The 24,818-nt window shown below is 45.3% G+C and overlaps 1 protein-coding gene across 12 annotated transcripts in view; it reads left to right on the top strand.

The window, feature by feature from the left end:
- The window catches only part of PROM1 (prominin 1), a 922,577-nt gene that overhangs the window by 383,635 nt on the left and 514,124 nt on the right, over positions 1-24,818 (top strand). For all 12 annotated transcript variants that reach the window (XM_069631918.1, XM_069631917.1, XM_069631924.1 and 9 more), the window contains one exon: positions 2,328-2,533. In XM_069631918.1, the coding sequence (XP_069488019.1) occupies positions 2,328-2,533 (206 nt within the window). The remainder of the gene's footprint in view (positions 1-2,327; positions 2,534-24,818) is intronic.

Consider the following 24,818-nt stretch of genomic DNA (forward strand, 5'->3'; position numbering starts at 1 on the left):
ATTGGGATGGGTGGCACTAGCCTTTCTGGGTTTAAAGGGATCTATACTACCTCAGGCAAATGGACAGTTGCCCGCCAGGCCTTGAAATGAGGCCGCATTTAGTATCTGTAGGTCCAGCACCCCATGGTACTGCCCTATAGTAGCACATATTGTGGCAGTGCACCCGCTACATATTGTCAAACATTCTTTCATATCGGGGTTGGTCACATTTTTTCCTGCTTATTACTATACATTTCTGTGCATTTCGTTTTTGCTACCTGGCCGCTTGTTTTCTGTCTGTGCCTTTTTATACACCTTAGCCCTGTAGGCTGCCGTTGGGTTGTGCTTTTGAGGCCCTTGTAGGGAGCTGTTTTCCCACTACATTGCTACTTGGAGTGCAGGCCCCTGACAGCACTTAGGATGGAATGTTGACAGGGTGCCACCGCCTCTATCTGCCTCCAGTTTACAAAGTCCTTGGGCTGCACCAGGCTGAACACAAGTCCAGTTGGAGGCTGATTGTTCATTTCTCCTTTTGAGGTACTCCTTACACTCCAGCAGGTCTCCTTTGGGGTCCCCCTAGAGATTCAGAATGCTGCTCCTTGTTTTTCAAGCCAAGTCTACCGTAGAGTTGCTAGCTGTTCCTTTCAGTACCAGGCACTCCTCCAACCTGTGGTTCCAGTCTGCTCTGCATCCTAGAGTGGAGGTCACAGTCTACAACCCGGTGAACTCCCGCCAATCTAGCTGAAGTTGTACCAGGGAACTCACCCTGATCCCAAGGGTCATTTCGGGTTTGAGTTCATCGCTAGCTAGCTGGGCGCCCTGCATTGCCCATGTTCACCTCGGCCCTGGGGAGCGCCCTGCTTCTCAGCACTAGCTGCTTCCCCCAGTTCCTTGCCATGCCGCATGGGGGCAGCAGAACCTGTGCATAATATGCAACTGACAGAGTGAAACTTACGTGGCTGCTATTACCCACTTTTGCTGGGTTCCTTTTTCGCCAAATTCTTTTTTCTGCTTTTTTTAACACTATTTTTTACCGGGAAAAAAGAATATGGGGGCCTGGTTTGGGTATGTAGAAGGGGGGAGTGGGAGGAGGGGAGAAGACCCCCCCCCCCAGTCTTCTGTGGTAAAAATATTGGTGAAATCGGCAAAATAAAATGAGGTGAAATATAAGTCTGCGAAAGGTAACCTGGAAATCATCACCGATGCATGTGGCTGCATTGTTTGAATCCTATCGGTGACCACTGTGGTCTGCACCGAGAAGGATGCTGCCTGCTCCTCCAATCAACGCCTTGAAAGTCACGCACACGTCAGATCTCTTGCAATGCTGTCATATCTGAGGGCTGGCTGCACCTTGTGACTTGTGCCTTGTGCCAGCTGCCAGGCAATATGAGTATATTTCCTTCTGGTGGTCGCTTTAGCTTGAGGGAGGGTTTGGAGGGGGGTGGGGGGTGTTAGAGAAACTTCTGCTTTGTCCTAGTATTTTTTATTTTTTATACTTTTTATTTTATTGTCTAAAGCGCTGACCTAGTTCAAGAGCAGTTGAGAGCCGTACAGAGTGTTGGTATTGTCAATAGTATTGCCAATGGCGATAGATCATGAGAATCGTTCACCAAAACCTGCGGAGAGCTGCAGGTTTCCTATTCTAAAGGCGCTGCTATCTCGACCACGAAAGGGATTTAACATGGAGCTACGGGCAAGCAAGCGCACCACAAATTCTATTTAGTTGGTCTTGAAAATCAAAACCCAATGAGGGAAATTCTGATGTTTTATCATTCAAAGTAAAACCTATTTAAGAGAAGGCATGTTCCTGACATTTCTAATAGCACCTGCACTTTGCTTTCTTTCTCCGCCTCGGAAGAGCAGTTGGTTTTGCGCCTGCATAAGATTCCGATGGTACGCGCCTTGGTTTAGCACCCGCTGAAGACCAGGCGGATTCCATCGGAATCCATCATGAAACGGTGCCTGCAACGCGTAATTCGAGGGCAACATTTTAGATATGATAAGATAGGTTATTTATAATGCGCTCAATACCCAGAGGTTTCTAAGCGCGGACTTGGGTTTCGAACCTGTGGTGCTCGTTGCCCCTGAGCTATCCTCCCAAGACTCCTAAATCTCCCAAAGCGAGAGTAAAAGTGAAGGTGATTTTGCCTTGCTTTAGTATTCACTTTTCCACTCTGTTTTGAGAGTGACTAACTATCATTAAATCCAGGGCTCCCTTCCGAAGCTATTACATCTGCATGTGCAACCCTACTCATGAAATTGTCAAGGACTGCTTGTGCTGTAGGTTGGCCGTTTTTTTTGGTCGAATCCATGACAGTGTATTACAGTTGTGTGTGTTTGACTTGCAGACTCTCCACTATGAGGTTGGATTCCTTGTCGCGGCCGCCATTGGGCTGCTCTTCATTCTGCTCATGCCCCTGGTGGGGCTCTGCTTCTGCATGTGCCGCTGCTGCGACAACTGTGGCGGTGAAATGCACCAGCGCCAGAAGAAGAACAACGACTGTAAGAGGGGCTGCTTCGCAACATTTCTTTTTGCTTCTTCTTTAATCATGAGGCAAGTATTTCATTTAATTTATTTGCTATTGTCATCGAGTTTAAGTATCAATTGTTTGGGTTCTTCTTCCATTCATTGACATTGTTTTCCTTGCTAAACTCCCTCCCTGGCAAAATGTAATTTTCCCTGTAACAGCCATTGGGCTTCATTACGAGTGAGCCGGGCCAGAATTAAGGTGCCGCTGACACTGTTACCGGCACCTTTTCCGGACTGGCTTACTCTGAGTCTGCCGGTAGGGGCTGTGACCTGCTCGTAGTTGAGGCCCCTACCGGCAGATAAATCACTGAAGCACCGGCACCGTTAACAACGTTCCCGGTGCTTCAGTATTTCCGTTCCCATGGAGTCCTATGGACCTTCATGTGAATGGGAATTTACCGTTCCGCCGCCACCAATAATATCCCGGTAATGCCAGGATTTCGAGCAGTGGAAACGGTAAGCCCAGGTTGCTGGTAGGCCTGCGGTACACCCCGGCAGCCTCCCGGCAACCTCGTAATGAGGCCCATTGTGTTTACAAGCTAGATTAATACTTATGCAGTAGTAGCGCGATTATATTGCATCCACTGGAATCTAAATGTGCTGGTTAACTGAATGTCAGTTATCAGAGCCATGAAACAAAGCAGACAAGCTTGCTAGCAAAGCGCTCTGGCCTTTTACTCTATTATCGAGCTTCAACATCTTTTTATCTGGCCTTTTTTTACCGAATCCATTATTATTGCCAACAATGTGAGGTTCTGGTTCATAGAGCATTGACTGCATGGCCGTATAGCAATGTTTCCACTGTATTTTGCAATACACATTTTATTTGCAGATGTATTATTGTGGTAATATTTTCTCTCCAACCACTCAAGTAAGAAGCATTTAAGCAAGTAAAACAATAACAAGGATATTTATTTTTAAAAAATCAAATACATCAGTATCAATCTTATGTAATTTAAAATTATGGCATTCTGCACACCCTGCACGACCGGTATAACAGTGCAAATTGTGAAAGAAAACATCATTTTTTTCATGATTGAAGTTATAACAGTAAAAACTAGTGCATAGATGCAGATAACTTTGAAATGTGCGCGCAAGATCAATTATACCATTATTGCCTAGGCCCGCCGACGCCCCCTGTGTGATGGGCTAGAGCATAAATAAAATTGTTGTGGAATTCTGAAAACTGTCACTTTGGAGTATCACAATCCCAGTCCTACCCCATCTGACAAAGTGAAAACAGTCAAAAGGGGAGGTGCGTGGTAAGCCCTGTGTTTTGACATAGAATTTACATTAGGGTTCCAGTTTTCAGATTTAGAAAAATGCGTCATTTCATTTTTTCAAATACTCCCATTTCCCTGAAGTAGGTCTTAAAAATAGCATATATTGACTACACGCTTTTTAACTATTTTGAAACATGAATTGGAAAATGGTTTTGGAGATGGGTAGATTGGAGATGAATAAGTAACAGAATGTGGATTATCCCAATCCTTGTTGATATAATGGATTGGATTTTGTACTTGTAATAATTACTCTCCAAGCACCCCATGGGACCTTAATGCTAATATACACTCCTTAACTGTTAACACTGGCAGTGAATGCAGGGTTGAGCCGAATTTAGTGAAACCGAAACGCAGATAAGTGGAAGGTATTGTCTTACATCCCCATAAGCTCCTTTACTGGGGCTTTAAGAATGTTTTTAATGTTTCTAATTAACACTTTCTTTCGTTTATATGAAGAACCTTGTAAAATGAAGACGTATGAAAAGTATTCGATGTCATTTGTAAATTGTCAAATGTTAAATTGTAAAAAGAAGTGAACATGGGAAAGTTGTAAAAGTTTGTTAATCAAACTATAAACAACGTATCTTTTAATTAAAAATATATATATATATATTAGAGTGAGACGGTGCTTTGTAAGTGCATCCGTAAAACAAGAGGTGACTTTGTGAATGTACATTTAAACAGTTAATTCATTCATTGGGAAAAATACAAGGAACCAAATACAGAAGCACATTTTCAAACAATTTCTGATTTTGTTGTGTACATTACTTACAGTGTCACATTAGCTGTTTTGACCTCTTAATTTTTGCCACATTATTTCAGTCTGCTTTATTATTCCTTCGATATTACAGCAGAGAAACAAACATTTTAATACTGTAAAACATTGACATTTTAAAGACAAATTATTTTAAGCTCCACAAACGTTTAAAATTAATTTGAGAAATACGTGTTGTGGGTGCGATCATATCTCTGCCATGACGTCCTTTTGCTCGGGCTCATGGAACCTCCCATTATGTCACCACAGGGGTTCTAGCTCCTTACCACAAGGGCTGAATTCTCTCCAGGGTTTCAGGATAGCCACATAAGATCATATTCGCTATAATTAATGTAAATGTGCAATGCTTTCATAAGAAGTAGCTATCCTATAAATCTTGCATGACTGCATTCCTTGATCAGTTCCAAGGTCCTTCTGTATAATATTTGCAATTATTCTGTGTCAGCATTCTAGGTCATTCTCTATTAATCACAATGGTTCACAGTTTGGTGTCCATGGTTCTCCCGTTTGCCACTCTTCATTGTATTTTTTCTGTACATTTTTATAATGTTAAACAGTTTAAGCATAAGTGGTAAAAGGCTAGCAGTAATGCTTCCAACCAACCTCAATGGGTGGCATGAGTTCCAAACAGACAGTTTGCAATAGAGGCCCGGTTGACAAAGGGCGTCATTGGAGAAGTCCCCTGGTTCTTGTGTAGATGGCATTATGCCTTCTATATCAAATGTCAATACCAGGCCGTTATTTGAATATCTCTGGCACTTTATACTGCCTTTTAACGACCAGAATACACAAAAATGATAAGTGTATATGAGAAACACCTCTGCGTCGGGGGGTGGACATGGCTGGTAAGCACCAGCCGGTCGGACCTTGGTGAGGGCTGCAGGCCGTTACCGTCCATGCCCGCTCCCTGACAAGGGGTTGTTTGCCATTCACACCCTAGGGTTCATCCAGGGTGTGGTTTCTTTTTTTGTCCGGGAGATTGGCTGCGCATATTCATTGATGCCAATCTCCCGATAAAAAAAAGAAGATGCCTGCCGCCATGGGAAATGGGACTAAGTCCCTTTTCCATTTCCATGGTGGCTGGCGCGGGTCAGAAGAGTGCCTGGACCAGAGCAAAAAGCTCTGGTCCAGCAGGTTAGAGGGGAGAGACGGAGGCAGAGAGGGAGTGGAGAAGGGGTATGTTTTGTTTTGGGGGCATTAGAGGAAAGGGCGGGGAGGCAACAGGGAGAGGCTCCCTGTTACCTCCCCACAATCAAGATGGTGCAAACTAGGGAAGGGCCACAGGTGACTGGAAAGAGGGGGCGGTATACAGTGTATTCTCACCAGCTCGTCCAGCCACCATATTGGCTGTGCCCTCTTCCCCGGTTGTGAATGTGGCACTAAAACTTTGACGTATGTTTAGCAAACACCATCAGTGTTATAGTGGGTTTAAAAAGAAGCACAGAGAAACCACTTCTACCTAAAATGTGAGAGTAAAATAGGCTAAGCCACACATGCCACAGCGCAATCCAGTAGCCATTCATGTAAGTTCACTTCCACTTCAAGGCCACTGACCATTGGATTGTGGATATGCAAATTAGGTCATAAGCATATTTTTTGCTCCATATAATTGTCTGTGTCTTCGAGGGTAGCGCTGTTCTATATGCAGTTGTGTGGATGGGTCTTTATGTACCTTAACCCAAACAGGCCCACCACTTAAGAAGTGAGTACACGGTTGTACATAAAGCAAGTTTATTGTACAATTGTTCAGGGTGCAGTTAGATGGTGTTGCAGGACCAAACTAACCCAAGTCTCAACAAACCACATCAGTTCACATCTTTTATAAAGTGGTACAACAGTTGATGGTGTTTCAGGACCAAACTAACCCAAGTGTCACCAAACCACATGAGTTCACATCTTTTATACATTGTTAAAACACTCCCAAAATACTTTATTGCCATCCACCCCCAAACATGATTGGACACAACCGTCTTCAAAGAAATCCCATCGTTCCCCAATTCCTGCGTTTTCATTGGCCAGTTTTTTCTTAATTGTCATCTTCACTTCCTATTCATAACACACATCTTCTTACGATTCGTACGTAGTAGGTCATGAAGCCAGCATAAGGTGAAACATTGATATAGGAACATAATTCATTACTATGATGTGAGGAAGTCTGGGTGAATGATTTATCTTTTGAATTAATGATGCCCACTCATTCCCCATGTCACCGTTTCATCGAGACTTTCCAATCTACAAAACTCCCACTTCATTGCACAATTGAAAATCCTGCATAGCCTTAGGCACTGGCTTACCTGCTTTTTACTGCTGACCAAAATAAATAATGAAACTCCTTCTGTCACGCTCTCAGGCATCAGGAGATTACATTTACTATCTACGATACTTATCAGACCATAAAAACACATGGCTATTTTCTACAGCTGTACTGACCGTGAAGGTGGAAGTTACTCATTCAACTGAAACACTTGTGTATAGGTGCGTTATAAATGCCATATCATATCATATATCATATCATATCATACCTGCCTTCTGAAAACCTGGCAAAGTCAGTTTAAAAGTCTTACATTTCTCAAAAGGAGTCCCAACCACTGTCTTTCTGATTAATGTATGATGTTCATGAATTCCCCATATATTTGTATTATTGTATATTGATGATTTTACATTTGGTGGGTTTAACATTTTATCTTTCTGTGCGTATTCAACCTAATATGTATCAATATCTAGACCAACAGGAACACTAAAGTAACATATCCGATCCATAATTAACTACACTTTGATACCTATGAAATTGCAACATTGCACCCAGCTCGCCACCACCCCCAGTTAGACATACAGTGCGAGCAGCATGAACCCCTCGTAATCACGGGGACCTTTCCTGACCACCCCAACATTCCGCCCTTTAGTTAATACTTTAACTGGTATCCAGTGATTCCCTCGAAAACATAGAATTGAATACAAAAGCATTGAAGATAATGCATTGAAAAAATGAATTTTTTTAGAGGCAAAGGTTATATTTTTATTGTAATTGTTTTTAAGGGGTTAAAAAAACAGGCGTTGGGGTCCCCCATTAAAAAGAAAATGGAAAGAAATACATTTTTTCGATGCATTTTTTTCAATGCAATTGCATTTGATGCTTTTGCATTTGATGCAATCACTAGGGACCACTTTAACTAACAAATCATAATCATCTTTTTGGGGAACAACCCCACAACCATCTCTCACACCGGTCTCAATATGGGTATAATCCTCAGCCGAACAAACCCAACTCATGACCCCACCATTCCCGCAATCTACCCTCTGCTCCACACAAGCATGCCGATTTAGTGGAGGACACAAAACACCTTCAGTTTGAGTACTCATATTGGATGAAGTGGTGGTGGCCCTAGCCCTGGCAGGACTACGGTCATCATGGCAGCTACTGTTAGCACATGGGCATAGCAACAACCTAGGAGCAATTGAAAAGAGAAAAAAGACAAAAGATAGGTATCATGGTCTTTGCAGCCAGGCTCAACCGAGAAGGCACCCATGAGAACAGAGAGTCGATCCATAAGTCGTTGATGATCTCAGCCATGATTCCTTTCAGTTTATGCATGGCAGCAATAGATATGGTAAGCGTCCCATTTTCAGTATCATTGAGAGGCATAAATGTGCAACAGGGACTCCCTATCTTCCTGCATACCCCCCTTCCATTGCTGTGAGAAGGTTGAGTATATACCAGTTTTGCAGAGTCCCTTCCATCACAATCTGCACCAGCATCGTCCCTTGGGGCTCTATGCTCTCTCCGTGGCTCTACAGCATCTACCTTGCCCCTCTGGCCCATTTAATCTCTGCCTTCTCTCTTCACTTCCGGTGGGACGCGGATGACGCACAGCTCTCCTATAAGCTTCCATCCACTGCCTCCTCTTCTTCGTCTCTTTCCTGTCTGTATGACTGCTATTCATATATGGTGAGCGGCTAACGATCTCTGCCTTAATGCCAGTTAAAATGAGATCCTTCCCTCCTACTCTCAGGCTACCCTCCATGGGCCCTCACCCTCTTGTGAGGCAAAAAACCTTGGTGTCATTTTAGACTCCTCTCTCTCCTTCTCTCCTCACATCACAAACCTTGCCAAGAAGGCCAACTTTCAGCTGCACCTTCAAAACCCTCTGCATCACACACAAGGAGTTCTGGGGCCTGGGACCCTTCTACTTCAAGCTCTCTCACCCTAAATACTTCCCTGTTAGAGCCCTTCGGTCTTCTAGCTCCAACTCTCTGCAGATCAGACGCTTTCCCAAGCAGAGAGTAGGGGGTAGAACGCTCTCTCCTGCATGAGCCTCCCTCTGGAATGGTCTCCCTGCCCCTCTCAGGCTTGAATCGGATCTCTGTAAATTCTGAAAGCTTCTCAAGACCCTCCTTTTCTCTTCTTCCTTCCCTCCCCCCTCTCCTGCTAATGTCCCCCTCTGCCACATTTTGACTGGCTGCCTGGTTCCTTCTGAGTCATAGAGGGCACCAGGCCCTCCTCACCCAGTCTACCCCAGCACCTTGGTCTCCCCTGACCCCTCCACCCCCCCATTCCTGCACGTTCACTTCCAGGCTCCCTCCCCCAGTACTAGCCTGGCGGGGCCTGCACCCCTGCTGAGCCCAGTCCAGCCGTGTCCTTACACTTAGCATGTGGATCTTCTTTCCTGCACTACCTGCATTCCCCTGGCACTTTTCCTCCTGGCCTCCCCTAGCACTGGCCTAACCCAGGGGCCTTCCTCCACGCTCCTCCCCCCACAGCACTTACACACTCTCCACCCTAACCTGCACTTCCCTTCCTACCTTTGCATTATCACATTCTGCTCTTACCTGCACCCCCAACCCCCTCACCATCCCCCTGCACTTATTGTTACTGCACTTGCACCATCCGAATGATATCAGGCCTAGTAGGACCGATTTTGTTATTCTTATCCCTGCTCACCCTACCGCCCCCCTCTTTGTTATGTATCACCTTGTAACACCATTTGCTGTACAGGCGCTTTATAAACACTCAATAAATAAAATAAACAAGCCTGAGTGCCCTTAATTCTTCCCTAATGGCACTGAATGCTGATTCAGACGCGGTCATAAAGAGTAGGAGTTCATACCTAGTTACCTGGAGACATTTGGCATTGGCTGCTGCTTGGGCGCCAGGTGCCAGGAGTGCTGCAAAGAAAACCTTGGTGTGGCTAAGCAGCCAATATCAATCAGGAATGCCTGCTAAAGCCTGTGATTATGATGCTGAAAGCTAGTTTGATCGTCTGCTGCGTTGCAATTGTTCGTGGTTTTCACAGTCAGACTGTGTGCCTCATTACAAGTCTGGCGGTAACCCTGCCGGTGCTACCGGCGGGTTGCTGCCAGACTTGTACATTTTACCCGCACCTGACTTCCTGGTGCCACCGGGAGATTACAACTCCGGCAGCACAGGAAGTCAGGCGCCAGCAAAATGTAAGTCCCAATTCCCATAGAATCCCGTAGTCCTCTATGGGAGTGGGAACACAGAAGCGCTGGCACCATTGCTAACGTTGCCGGTGCTTCCGTGAAGTGTTTGCCTACCATGGCTGCTGTGCCCGGCAGGGTCAGACCTGTCAGGCACAGGGCCCCTGGCAGGCAAACGCAGAGTTTGCTGGTCCGGAAACAAGGGTGCCAGTGAGTTTACCGGCCCTGTTGTTTCCGGACCAGCAATCTTGTAATGAGGCCCATAGTCTTTAATGTATCCACTTAAGTCGATAGGGACGCACAGGGGACAAAAGGGGCACAAATGTAACTTCAGCCACTGAATGGGCCAAAATCAGGTGCTCTTCAGGTATCGCAAGAACGAGCACATGAAGGGTAGAAAAAATGCACACACCTCACCAGGCTGGAGGCATTCTGTCCACCGGTCCAAAACTTATCTAGGAACCTAGCCGTACCTCCAGCCAGGTCTGCGATGCAAAGCGTGCGGCTGCAGTTCCCATTTGTGCCAACAGGCATGTGCCGTCGGCCTTAAAGCACAGTGAAAATTGGCATCTATCTTAACAAGATTTTCTGGCTCTTTGAGCCACGCTAGATACTGCAAAGGATTTCTACATACGGTCCCGCACTCTTGATTTATTTGTGCCACCCCTTCTTATGAGAATCCCCTTATTCCTCCAGCTCTGCAACTCTTCATCCTTTCTCGCATTGATTTTTAGAAAAAATAACTCCGTCCAAGGTCAATTGAACTCTTTGAGCACAGCTAATCTTGTTGTGTTCTGCACGATCGGCAATTGAACAATCATCATCACTTGGTATGATTGATGCTGTAATTGACTGCCCTTTAAACTGCCCCCAACCTTGCACAAGGGAAGGTGCACTAAGCATATCAAATCTGCTACCTCTACCTCACTCAGGATAAATACCCTAGGAACACCAGAAGCATGGGGGATGAAAGAGCAGATGCATATCTTATGGCTCTCTTGTAAGTGATTAAAATCCAGCACTCCAACTAAGCCAATGCCTAGTATGGGATGCCTAATGGAAACCCTTATTTATATATTTTTATGTCAAAGTTTGTTTTATGCCCCTCTCTTTGAATTCCCCCGGTCTCACTGAACCAAGAAATAGGTTTGTTTTGCAAATTAAAAGATTTATTTGAAGAATTGAACAATATATATATCACACTTTTATAAATATGGATAATATCTGAATATCACACTTATGAATATGAACAATGATCAGCAATGGGTAATATTACAATATCAACAATCTCTTTAATCAATTAGGAGTAGGAATAGGAAGAATAATGTAGCAGAGAATAACTGTGTGTGGTTCAAGGAAATGCAATGATAGGAAAGAATGCAACACAGAAAGAAACTTGATATGAATTCAACCAAAGACAATATAATCACTCTTTCCCCCTGTTGTTACTCACTCCCCCCCAATATGCAATATGAAGATATGGACTGAGGGCACGCAGGTATCAGGAATAACAATGAACAATGCAGTTCAATCCCAATTCCCCCAGCAAGCTTATAGAGAACAGGTATGATTTTAAACAGGTCAATTGCTTTTAAATGTGGTTTGAATTGAATGGAAACAATGCTAAAAATGATTTTAATTCGCTAAATGAGATTCAGAACTAGTGAGAGTGGCTTGGGATATGTTCAGGTCAACACTAGCAATGATTATAGAATGATTAGCAGATGGAAAACGAAATTCAGAAGTTGAAATCAAGAAATAGCTATTTTTACATGGAGTGAAATAGAGCCAAATTGTAAATTCCCAGCAATTTTTCAGCGTGCGGGAAACGCGATTGCGGAGAAACTATAAGGAATTGGAATGTCGTTTTGGGTTCGTTTGAAAGCTGGGGATGTTGGCTTGTTAAATTTTGTTTCTAGGACAGACGGTTCAACAGTTACAGAGGTTTTTGTGAAGGTAGATTTTTCAGAAACAGAGTCAAGATTCAAAATGAAAGATGCGCTTTAAAGATTAGGAACCATGATGGACTTATACTAAGGAGCTATGAAAGTACAAGATACCCAACGGGACAACCACCAGAACAGGGCGCCTTCCGCTCTGATTCCTGTGCGCCAGGACACTTGACTTTCTTCAGAAAATATATGCGCACAGATGATTATCGCTACAATTATCACAGACTATGTAATGAGAAGAATTCTATGCGCACAGATGATTATCGCTACAATTATCACAGACTATGTAATGAGAAGAATTCAGGATGGATACAAGATTCTATAATGCAGTTCTGGATAAGTTGAAATGGATTGAATAGGATGACTTTAAACTAAGAGATGACTATGGACAGTTCTATACTAAATACTCACTCCTATGGCTTTGGAATGGAATGGGCCCGTCAAAGATCTGGTCAAGGGTTTGGCTGGGATTCTCTTGCCACCGGACAGGTCTCAGGCACTGGGTTCTGCTCTCAGCAAGGCCCTCTGGTCTGTGCAGCCTCTTGGACTGGATCTGACGGGTTGGTTCTGGGTACAGCTCTGCTCTATGGGTCTGGATCTTGGTTCTAGCACGAGGTTCGTAGCTAGAACAGCAAAACAGCTCAGCCAGGCTGTTGGATTTTGTGGTGCCCCTTGGAAGTTTAGGGGTTAAAATCAGGTTGCTAGATTTTAAAGGCCTGCTGAAAAGGGTTCAGCTTTTTGGATTGGGCCTTTCTGCTTCAAAGTTCTAGAGTCTGGATTCTGGGTCTGGTTCTAGAGTCTGGAGTCTGGATCTTCCTGCAGGGTGCTTCGCCAGTGGATCAGTTGATGAGTGGGAAAGTGTGTGTCCTGCCTGTCTTCAGCAGTCCCTATTTATCCATTTCCAAAGTGGGTGGGGAGGCTGATTGTCTATGCCCAACCCTCTAAGGAACTGATAGGTCACAGAATTCCCTATGCCCTGATTTGAGAAAGGAACAGTGTGTCATCATGTGTCAGAGTGATGCTGCCATTTACAATCTAGGGAAGAACCTCCCCTTTGCTTTTACCCATAAAATCTATTTTTCCCAAAAAACATATTTCCAAGATGCAAAACTTGTTAATATTACATATACACATTACAGATTAAGTAAGGCAAGTCTCTGTTCAAGTCCCATGTTCCTACGAGTTTCGGTTTACAAATGACAGTTTTTTTGCGCTTTTGGTTGGTTACACATTTTCGGATCTGTACAATTTTTTCAAATTCTTGCACATACCATCTGGTCATACTTCTGTAATTTTTCATGTTTCTAGCACAATCACAATAGCTACAAAGTTAAAAACTTTCGTGGTTCAGTCTCAGAACATCACACAGACTCCAGATTAGCTTTAAACTGTGATCAAATTTTTCATTTCAATAATCTCTAAGTTTCATATTTTTGTCAGTACCGTACAATTTGTTATAAGTCTTTTCCTTAAACATATATTTAGTCCGGTTTTAATCCACATTTTCAGTCTGACCCGCCTCCAAGATCTTGGCTGAGTCAGAGAGTCACATGGCCTTCTTCCTGCCAGGGCACTTTCTATTGATGCTCCAAATTAGCATCTCCATTCAGCTCAAGGGAGCCCTTTGTCTGCTCTCAGAGCAACAGGCCAGGGTGCCCCTCCCAGTTCCTTTTCACACCAGCCTGCCAGTTTCTTAGCAGAGCACAGGAGAAAAGATTCCTTTGTTTAGGGAGGAGGTGTGGAATGTGTTTGAAGGCCAGTGTGGGAAACTTTAACTTTTAAGCACAGAGGTGAGTAACAGTATTAAACCCATTTTTGACAGATTTCTTCCAGCAACCATCCTCAAAAGTGGACTTTGTTCAGATAACATATACTTCTGTGGACATTGTATTTATGTGGATTCTTGAAGTAGAATGATGTTCACCACCCAACAAGGAGGTTGGATCTTTTTGGGTGGTTTGTGAGCCATGATTTTTGCAAATTTGACAGCCTGGGAAAAACAGATTTTTAAAACAGCTCCGTGTTTCTTTTGCAATGATTTTGCTCTGTGGGCAGCCAAATGATGGGGTTTGGCAGTGGTCTCCTGTGTTCCCACTGACATAGGCAAAAGTGGATGGTGGCCTATTTTTCAGATTTTTACTGCACACTTTCTGGTGATTTTTAGCAAGCAGCAGGCTTTCCGGCAGCCATTCAGATGTTTCTGCTGCAAGCAATGCACAGTATTGTTGCAGGGCCTGGACTAGTGGGTTGAAACATCCCACACTCTCTGCCCCCACCTTCCTAATATGGCTATACCATATGTTATCCACTGCAAAACCATGTGCATTCATTGTAGGATCTAATTCATCATCGTCATTATCGAAAAGATTATTGTCGATGTTTCTTTTCACGCTTAACATTTTCTCCTCACACTCCAAAAAACGAAACATTTTAAATGTCCCCTTTTTATTCTAGTTCTCATCTTCAAACATCATGACCCAAGGGCCAAGAAAACGACAAAAACTTTCATTTTTACACAATTTACAATCTTAGACATTCTTTTTCCTATACAAAAATTATTGAAATTCCAGATCTCTATTCGCACCCCACATTACACTGAAACCAACGGTGAATCCTTAGGGCATACTTAAGTTCTATGCCTGCTCCTGTGGATCCAACTCTTGTTGCCCTCCACCTTCACAGCTGTCGTTGTTGTGTATATTACTCTATGCGGCCCATGCAAACGATGCTTGTTCCTTCAACGCACGAAGATGCTGATATAGATGAGGTCCCCGGGGAGCAGCTGTGTCTTGTGCTGATCATCGGTAGCCTTGCTGTTTTTTCTTGTTGTCTGGTTGTGAGAAGACAAAACCTATGAAGGTATAATCTTAACACTTTTCATTAACCCCCTAATGTATTCCCAAAATTCCTCTCTTAGTACTGCTGAAAACTTGTGTGGATCTGATGTCATATGTGTAGGTGAGAGAGGTGCATGTATCCTATGCCCAGTCAAGATTTTGTGAGGGCTGAAGTGGTGGTCCCTCCCTAGCAAAGGCACAAAAAAGAGTGCTAGTGGGAGGGATATTTATCATGATTTTATTTTAAATCTGCACATATTTTAGCTAAATGGTGCTTAAGGACCCAATTGAGCCTCTCCACCATTCTGTAGGCCAGCGGGTGGTACACAGAGCACAATCTATGCTTTATTCCTAGCCACAAAGTGATTTGTACGAACAAGTCATTAAAGAAGTGGGTTCCGTTGTCGGATTGTAGGATGTTGCAATTTTCCCATCTTGGAAATACCTCTTCCACCAGAAATCTTGCAGCCAATTTACCATCGGAATGTATGCAGGGACCAACCTCATGCCACAATGAGAATGGACAAGCCACGACAATTAGATATCTGAAGTTACTGCACCTCGTTATCATTTCCACACAATTGATGTGGGGCTCATTGAATGTACCAGAGGGACTGGGCCAGACCCCTCCCCATCGACCTCATGGTATTTCTAGGATTGAACTCCTTGCACACTACATCATTCCCTACAAATCTACTTACCTGCTCTGGTAAGTTGGGGATAAGCCAGTCCTGCTGGAGCTCTGCTGCGATTTGTTGTCAAGAAGTATGCAACGGGAAATATAGTTGCTCTAGAGCCAAAAGAAGCAGCTCTACAGGCATTAATACCTTCCCCATTACCTCCTGTCTCCAAAGCAGATCTGTGGGTCAGAGAACACATCCTCTTTTTCCAGAGCTCCTGTTCTTCTCTAGGGGCTTTCCCTTGCATTTCTATTATCTGGAGCACTGGGACTGTGGTGTACGGGGCTGGTAACTGTACCTGAAAGGACACTGCTTCCCTTTTCTGGGAATCTGTGAAAAGCAAATATGATGGTCCTTCAATGCCTTGTCTGTGGCATCATTTCCGAGAGCTATTGAATTAGTGTGGTTAGTATGGACATCACACTTTACTAGACCTATCTGTGCTGGCAAGGTTAACGCTTCAATTAGCCAGGTTAGCAGCACAGCATGCTGGACAGGGGTCCCGTCAGACCTCCTAAAGCCTCTTCTCTGCCATCTTGATAATCCAGAATGGACGGTGGAGGTGACATACGCGGAGTCAGAATAAACAGTGATTGCCTTCCCCTTACTCATTTCTAGCACCACTATAAGTGCCAGCATTTCCGCTGCTTGTGCAGAGTAATGAGAAGGCAGCCATCTCTTCAGTGTGACCCAGTACTCCCCAACCACAAGACCCACAAAAGCTGCACCTGTATGCCTCTCAACCGTCTCCTGGTTGGTGGTCGCAGACCTGTCAACTTAAATTGCCTCAACCCTCTCCAGGGCATCCTCTTTCACATTCACCCTCTTTTCCACTTCTCCCTCATACGTGACCCAATCATGAAAAATATCCTCAGACTGCACTGGCTCTGCTACAAATGTCACAGGATTTACTAGGTGACATCACACATGATTCATTTAGGCATTTGACAATGTGACCTCATACCCTGACACCCTCTGAGTCATTAACATGGACTTTTCTAGAATCATGAAGACCGCACGCTTGCTGGACGTACCCATAGTAATGGTCGAAGACTTTTGAATTGCAAAAGTCGCTGCCGCTAGAGCTTGCTCTCAAGGGAACTGTCCTAGCATCACTGGGTCTAGGAGTCCGCTGTAATACGCTAAAGCTTTGTGCCCTAGCAATGTTTGCTGGGTCAGGACTGCTGTCACCACCTGGCCATTTGAATGGGAAAACAGAAACAATGGCTTCTTGTAATTTGGGTCGCCAAGACCGGAGCGTTGCTGATTGCAGCGTTGTTCCCAAAAACAAGTCCCCATTTCCTCAGACCAATCTATCAGAACTTTTACCTTCTATACTTCCTTTCGTCCCTACAGGAAGGGCTTCAAATATCCAAAATAATTGAAAATCCACAATCTACAATAGTTACAGAGCCTCAGAAACTGCTGCATCTATTTCACCATGTCTGGCTGAGGCGTATTCTGAACAGCAGTGGCTCTCTCTGGCATGACCTTTTTTCCTGCAGGCGTTATTACTTGCCTCAAATATACTAACTCTGCCTGACAGTACTGCAATGTGTTTTTGTCCACTTTGTATCTCTCATCTGCGAGCAGGGTGAGGAGTGTTATTGAGTCTCCTCAACACTACTCCTCTGAAGTGCTGCAGACTAATAGATCGTCTACGTACTGAATTACAGTAAAATTCCCCAAATCCATCTGAACCACCCTGTTAAAAACACTCAGAGATTAACAATACCCCTGGGGTAAGCTTGTGTCCCCAATCTCTGACTACGAAATGTAAACGTTTTGATGTACTGAGAATCGGGGTGCAAGGGAACAGGAAATAATCATTTTTTAAATCAATTACTGTGAAATGGGTTGACCCAGTAAAGATGTTACAGAGAATGGTGGCAGGATTTGGTACCACCAGAAATTCTGCCTCAACAATATTATTGAGGGGGCCCTATCCTGGACCATCCTTCAACTGGACCCCTTACCTTTCTTCACAGCGTAGTTATCTGTATTGCATGTGGACACATAAGGTTGTTTTATGCCTTACTTTAACAACACCATAATGGTCTCATAACTCCCTGGTACCGGGTTTCAGTTTTATCCTTACCGTTCCAGCACTTTTTAGTGCCCCACATCATGAGGATTGCTGGTCCACAAATGATCCAGCACTTTTCCCAAATCTTCCTCCTTCCAAAATGGCGATGTATTTTTAACGATGAGCATGGTCTGTGGCACTTCACTTTTCTCTATTATTTTCTGGCAAGGCACCCCAATTTCAAAGACCATCTCTACTGTGTCATCAATGTCTTCTAACAATTGCTTGTCCGACACTTCCCTTAACAACAAGGTTGAATCGATGCACAGAACTTTATTTATTTATTGGATATTTATAAGGCGCTTATACAACAAGACAGTGTTTCAAAGCGCCACAAGGCATGAGGGAACAAGGGAGCAAGTAAACAATGACAATGAATAAATAAAGTAAAGCAGTCCTACTAGGCCTTGTGACATTTGGAGCATGCAAGTGCAATGAAAGAAAAAGGAGAAAAAGGGCTGATGAGGTGGAGGTAAGGGCTATCAGGGTCCCCTATGTGAGGAAGTGCCAGAGGTGCTGGCTGGAGGGGCAACAGGTAAGTGCATGGGCAGAGGCATCCCAGGCAAAGGAGGTCTGCCATCGGAAGGTAAGTGCAGAGCGGAGGCAATCACCCAACAGGCGGGTGTGGGTCCAGAGGGCAGTGCAAGGGGTGGTGCTGTCGACAATTGGACAGAAGGCCAGGAACCTATTGGTCTCTTGAGGGACCAGGTTGCCAATCTCAGCGACAGAGGAGATGATTAGCACTGAAGGGGGAGAGGGAAGAGGGAGGAGAAGAGAAAGGTCATTTGTTTGCGGAACCTGAATTGGTCTGGTTCAAGACGGAAAGAGGGAGGCTGTTCCTTATGAGGGATCCAGCAGAGGAGACCTGCCCCCCGCTCTCTGCTTGGTGAAACATTTGATCAGCATGGAGTTGGAGCCAGAAGATCGAAGGGATCTGGAGCAATAGTATTTAGTGAGAGAGAGTTTTAGGTATCAAGGTCTCAGGCCTCAGATACCCTTGTGGATGGGTCTTGAATTTGATCCTTGCAGCAACCTGGAGCAAGTGGTGAGATTTTAGGGCTGGTGAGATATGGTCCCAGGGCTTCAGGCCAAGGATAAGTACTGCAGCCCTATTCTGGATTAATTGAAGAGGACGGAGAGAAGAACGAGGCAGATTGAGGAAGAGGCTGTTAGAGTAGTCTAGCCTGGAGAGGACCAGAGCTTGCTCTAGAGACATTGAGCTTCTGGGGGAAGGGGAGGAAAGGGTTGAATGCCGCTAAAGTGGTGAAGTTGAAAGTGGGCCTTCTTGGCAAGATCCAAGATGTGAGAAGTAAAAGAAAGGGAGGGGTCAGAGATGACCTCAAGGTTTCTATCTCAGTGGAAGGAGAGGGGGGATGAACCCATAGACGATGGCCAGAGTGCAGGAAGAAAATGGGGAGCAGGTTTCCTGATAGGATGGATCTTAGTCTTCCTGGCATTAAGACAAAGATCATTGGAGGTGCACCAAGACTGACGAGCAATCAGCGATGACAGAGGAGGAAGAAGAAGAGGAGAGTTTGACGAAGAGTTCTGTGTCATCTGCATAACACTGGAAATGAGGGGAGAAGGCAGAGATCAAGTGAGCAAGAAGTGTAAGGTAGATGTTGAAAAACCAAGACAAGGGGATAGAACCATGGGGAACGCCACAAGTAGACAGAGTGGTGGAGGAGGAGAAGGGGCCCAGGAGCATTTGGGAAGGGCAGTCAGTGATGAAGGAGGACAACCAATCCAGTCCCCGTTCTGAGATAACAAGAGTATTGTGGAGCTGCTTTACGAGGATAGAATGGTTGACCGTGTCAAAGGTGCAAGAGAGGTCAAGGAGAATGAGAACAACAGGAGAGTTAGAGTCAAGATTTGTAAGCAGTTCTTCAGGGGTGTTCAGCATAGCCGTTTCTGTGCCTCTGGATGCTCGGAATCCCAATTGATAATCCTGTAAACGTCCAACGAGCTCAGTGTGTTGCGTCAGTTGGGGATGACCAACTGCTCTAGGAGTTTCCCAAGGAAGGGTGTAGTAGAGATAGGGCGGTAGCTGGCCGGACAGGAGGGGTGAGTTGAAGGCTTTTCTAGGAGATGATGCACAAGGCAGTGCTTGAAAGAAGAGGGGAAAGAGCCAGATGCTAGGGAGTTGTTGTAGAAGTCAGCAAGAACCAGAGCGAGGGAGGAGATGTTATCCTTAATGGTTCTGGAAGAGCAGGGCCACAACTGTTTGGATGAGACCTTCATAGACTGGACTACTCTGGAGAGTTCATCTGTTGTGATAGGTGAGAAGGTGGAGAGACTGGGAAGGGTGGAGGAGCAGCCAAGGGTGGCAGAATGACACAGGGAGAGATGGAGGAAGGGGAATAGGAGAGAGAGAGAGAGATGTCATAATGCCCTGAGCTTTAGAGGTGATAGACGGTATTGCCTTTGGAGTAGGCAGCAGGCCAGTTTGTCAGAGGGTGAGCCTGAGGTCTGCCACTTCCATTCAGCAACTGTGCTCTCGCGCTAGATGGGAGTTGTATCAATATTACACTTGGAGGCAGGTTTCAAGAGGATCCTCATGACAGGGGCAAGAATGTCCAGAGTGTTGGTGATAGCAAGATGAAGGTTGGCAAGGACAGAGTCGGTGGGAGAATCAAGAGGAGGGGAAGTAGGGGGATGAATGTGGAGGCAAACACAGCAGCTGACAATCGTTTTATCGAGTCTGGCAGTGGATGCTCGGTCAGGGGCCTTAGAGGTCCCAGATGAGAAGAAAGGAGAGAGTGATCAGACTAGGAGAGCGGGGTAGTGAGAGAGTTGGAAAATGGGAGATCAGCAGGGATGAAGGCATCAAGAGTGTGCCCGGCAGTGTGGGTAGGGCCGGAGGGGAGAATATTTTATTTTTATTTATTTTATTGTTTTTTCTATAACACGCCTAATACCCGAGTTCGGTTTCTAAGTGCAGATCAAACCTCTGTTGCTCCGCGTGGTCTTGTGTGGAGAAGAGGCAGAGGCATCAAGATGGATTTTGAAGTCTCCAAGGAGGAGGAGTTTAGAGGTAGAGGTCTGAAGAGAGGAGGTAAAGTCAGTGCATTCTGAAAGGAAGACAGACACAGGCCCAGGGGTCCTGTAGATAGTGGCAAGAGAGAGTCGAAGAGACACCAAGCTTGCAGACAAGGCTTTCATAGGAGGAGTAGGGCTGGGTGGGTACGAGAGAGGTGGGGACCCACTCAGGGAAGATCAGGGCTACTCCATCACCAGGTCGGTTCGGCCGAGGCTTGGAGAGGATCTTGTAGCCGTCAAGGAGAAGGTAGGCAAAAACAGTGACTGAGCTGGCATTGAACCACGTCTCAGTGAGAGCAAAGACGTCAAGATTAAAGTCTTCAAGAAGGAGGCAGATATCAGAAGAATGTTTGACAGCAGAATGAGCATTCAGAGTGGCTAAGTGAAGCTGGTCACCACTTTTGAAGGATTTCTGAGCAGGGGTACAGGACAGTGGTACACCAGTCGGAGGTGGCAAAGGAGGAGCAGAGATAGAGGAATGAGGAGTAGCCGGAGAAGATAGGAAGTTGATGAGGGCCGGCAGGTGCCGGTCGGAGAGAAGAAGGTTGGGTTAAGGACCCTGGGCAATGACAGTGCCATTGTGATGCATATGAATGATGCACTTGGAGAAGAGGAAATCAGTGATAGTCTGTCTGGAAGTGGTACTGACATAGATATCAGCAATAGGCATGCCATGATTAAGGGCCAAAAGATCTTTTTTAAGCTTTCTTTCTTCCGGATTTCGTGAGAGAGGAGGTATATATGATAGAGTAACAATTAGAATAGATGGGGGAGATGGGGAGTGCCATAGAGGTGGAGGAAAAGAGGAACAGTTTGAGAGGCTGCACAATGCACAGGCGAACTCATCAGGTAGCCTAGCAGTCAATTCGAACACACCTAAGTTCGAATTTCCCAGAAAGCACATACATGCAGTACAAAATGGAGGATGGAGTAAGATATAGGAAAACTGCAGAAATTGTATTTAAGGCACAGCTAAGATTCAACATTTGTACAAGCACACAAGTGTGCAGGTTTTAAAGCACAGATAGGTTAATGTGATGTCAAGGCATAGAATGGGAGAATTGCATAGCAATACAAACATTGTGTAGGCAATGTTTAACCAGAAACAGGAATGAAAGTTAAAGACAAGGAATTTGTGATTTGGGGTGCAAGGTAGTTCAGAGCATTACCCACAGGAAATTGCAATTGGGAGATCAAAGTTCCAGGAGAAGATCAAATGTGGAGAGTGGCTGGCTGCATGTCATGTGCTACCAGACACTGTGCCAGGAAGGTGAAAGGAGGTTGGCAGCATGTGTGGCAAGGAGGAGGAGGTGGGTGGCCTGCCCAGCCTGAGCAGTGAAACATGAATAGGGGGCAGTGGGCAATCTGACAAGGCAGCATCGATGATGTCCCTCCAAGCCCTCCCAGACCCAGACAGGGTAATCCCAGGAGCCTTAGGAGAGGGCTATGAGAGGGGGGCCGGCCACCCCTTCAGACAATGCTGCATGCATGGGAACCCCCCTAATTGCGCTGTCTCTACAATAGGTCTGAAAAGGCACTGGTTCCCTTACCAGATACAACCCTGTGGTCGAGCATACTACAACCTCCTCTGTGAAAGCAGGCAACTTACTCAGGATGTCCCTTCCCAAAAGAGTTGCTGTGGTGTCCATACAATACAAAAAAGGGACTGATACATTTTGATTACCCACCTTGATACGAAAATGTTCGGTATAAGGAACCGACAGGATAGCCCCAGAGAATCCCTGTGTGTCCATCGTTTTGCCTGACAGGGGGAACTCACTTTCCTTGATGTAAGACTTTGTAGCCCCTGTGCCAACCATGAATGAGAACATTTGGTCACCTACCTGCACACCTATCCGGAGTTCCTCTTCTGGATAGGTGGTAATGGACAGGACTGAAAACATTTGCTCTTGTGTAGTGTGCAGCTGTTCCTTGTGGTAAAGGATTCTTGTCCCATGTCTGCAATGATGCTTGTGCTGGCATGGTCGGAGGGATCCAGGAGGTCTGTGCAGCCCCAGTCGCTGGGTTTGGTTCAACCCATGCCTGCTGTGATTGCACAGAGCACATGGCAGGGTCGGTTATTGTGTCTGTTGAGCTCCCATGTTGAAATTCTGTGGTCCGCCACGACAATCTCATGACACGTGTCCCAACCTCCCACATGACTAACACATGAGAGCCGGTCAAGTGGCACAGCGTGTATAGCGCTTGCTATGACTTCCATGCAGAGCCTGCTAACGCAGGTTTGAATCCCGGCAGGGCCAAACTCAGCCTTTCATCCTTCCGAGGTCAATACATGTGCACCACACACCATGGGTAATAATAAGCAGTGCTCAGATACCTGAGGGTTCATAGTGCTATATAAATGCAAATTATTTTATTTTTATTATTATGAAATCCTCCATAATTATTTCCTGTTGACCCATTAAACCGGGGATCTGTTCCTCCAACCCCCCACCAAATGACCCACCTCCCTATGGAAATCCTCCCCCGCCCCTTGTAAACCTTCTCATCTGCCTTGGACCGGGGAAATACCCAACCAACCACCCCTGTGTGATACCCAGTTAACTATATCCCTGTTGTCCCGATTGCCCCTGCTGTCCCTCCATAGAATTTGTGATTACTGCCCCTTCTAGAAAAATATTCGCCAATTTCTTTTGAACATGCTTAGCCTCTGCTTTTTGTGCCTGCTCTACACTCTCCCTCTCTTTTTCATATCTTCTTTTGCAAAAATGCACAATATGTGCTTGAATCTCCAGCCAACCCTTGGCCTCCATCCCTACCACTTTATCTAAATCGTGCTGGACTTCTTTGGGAAGTCCCTTCTTCAGCATTTGGTAGAAAATCACCACATTCTTGTCCCATTGCTACCCTCCACATCTCTTGAATTAACTGGATGTGTTCAGCAGGATCATCATCCAATTTCATCGTCTTAGCTAAAATTGAATTGATATCACTTGTATCGGCATACATAATCTGCAAGGCCCCCCTATACCTGTGTACTAAGATTATTAAATGCTGCTCAATCATGCGTGTTTGTATCCAAGTGAACTCCTGGATACCCTGATCTCCTTCAAAGCTCACCTGACCGCTTCCCCTTTAGGGCTCTGAATAAGCTCTTCATGTCCCCTATGGCCAACGTGACACTTTATTTTACTTTACTTTAATATATTTATAACACGCACTAGTTGACTCTGAGGCTTAAGGGCACACTGGCAGTGTGTTTCTTTAATGCATACGTCCACTTCCCTGCAGTGAGCAAAGGCAGTGTCTTCATCAAGTTACTCTGGTCCATGTGTGACCACGGAGCATAATACCTCCTTCCCAGACCCTTCTTGAGCAACCCTGTTTTTTCTGGGGCTTCCCATCTCCCCCCTACAAATTGCTACAGCCATGCAAGTACCCATGCATGTCCTATGGCTCCATGGTGTGATTTCTGTTGCTGCTACTGGAGTGGGAGATTCCTATAACGACAGGGATGACTACGCCCTGCTCTCCTTGCTCGACACCCCTTTCCTCTCCTTCACCGTCTACTTCAGCTACTACATTCCCTGTCCCTTCTACAGGTTCGGAAGCATAATCAGCACTACCTTAGGGTGCCATCTCCCATCTTCCCTGCTCAGCCCCTGTACCTGTGGCAGCGTCCCTGTTCTCCCTATCCACCTCATCCCTTCTGGTAACCGAGTTGTCCAATTTAACCAGAACCTGTCCATGTCTCCACCATCCTTCTTGTACATCCCTTACCTGTATTCTCACTTCCTCCCGATCTTCATCTCTTTGCTACCATAGTAGCACTACCTCTTCCTCTGCTAGCCTTAGCGCTTTATTCATTTTTTGCCGTTATTGCGCATCTACCATCCTTCACAGCCTTTCCTCTATACTAGCAGGAAAAGGCCTAACCTCTTCTTTCTCTCTCATTTTCAATCCTTCCTAAGCTCTTCTGACTACCAGCCTCACTCATTCTCGCTCTTCCACCCTTAATCTATCTGCTAACCTAACAGTCAGGGTAGTTATCCCCTTCTCGATCTCCGTTTTCAACCTCTCTCTAGCCCTAACCATTGAAGGAGTCATCCTTCCACTTTCCTCAAAATCCCAGTTCTTATAAATCGTAACTGATGGAGGCATTGTCAGGATCCGGCTTGAACGAATTCCACAGGAGCTAATGCTGGCCCCACAGACCCTCACTAGGAGTTCACCTCTCAACCCTAAAGTAAAGCTGAGCTG

Source organism: Ambystoma mexicanum, chromosome 6q (assembly GCF_040938575.1).
Source record: "Ambystoma mexicanum isolate Mex_15411 chromosome 6q, UKY_AmexF1_1, whole genome shotgun sequence".
NCBI lineage: Eukaryota > Metazoa > Chordata > Amphibia > Caudata > Ambystomatidae > Ambystoma > Ambystoma mexicanum.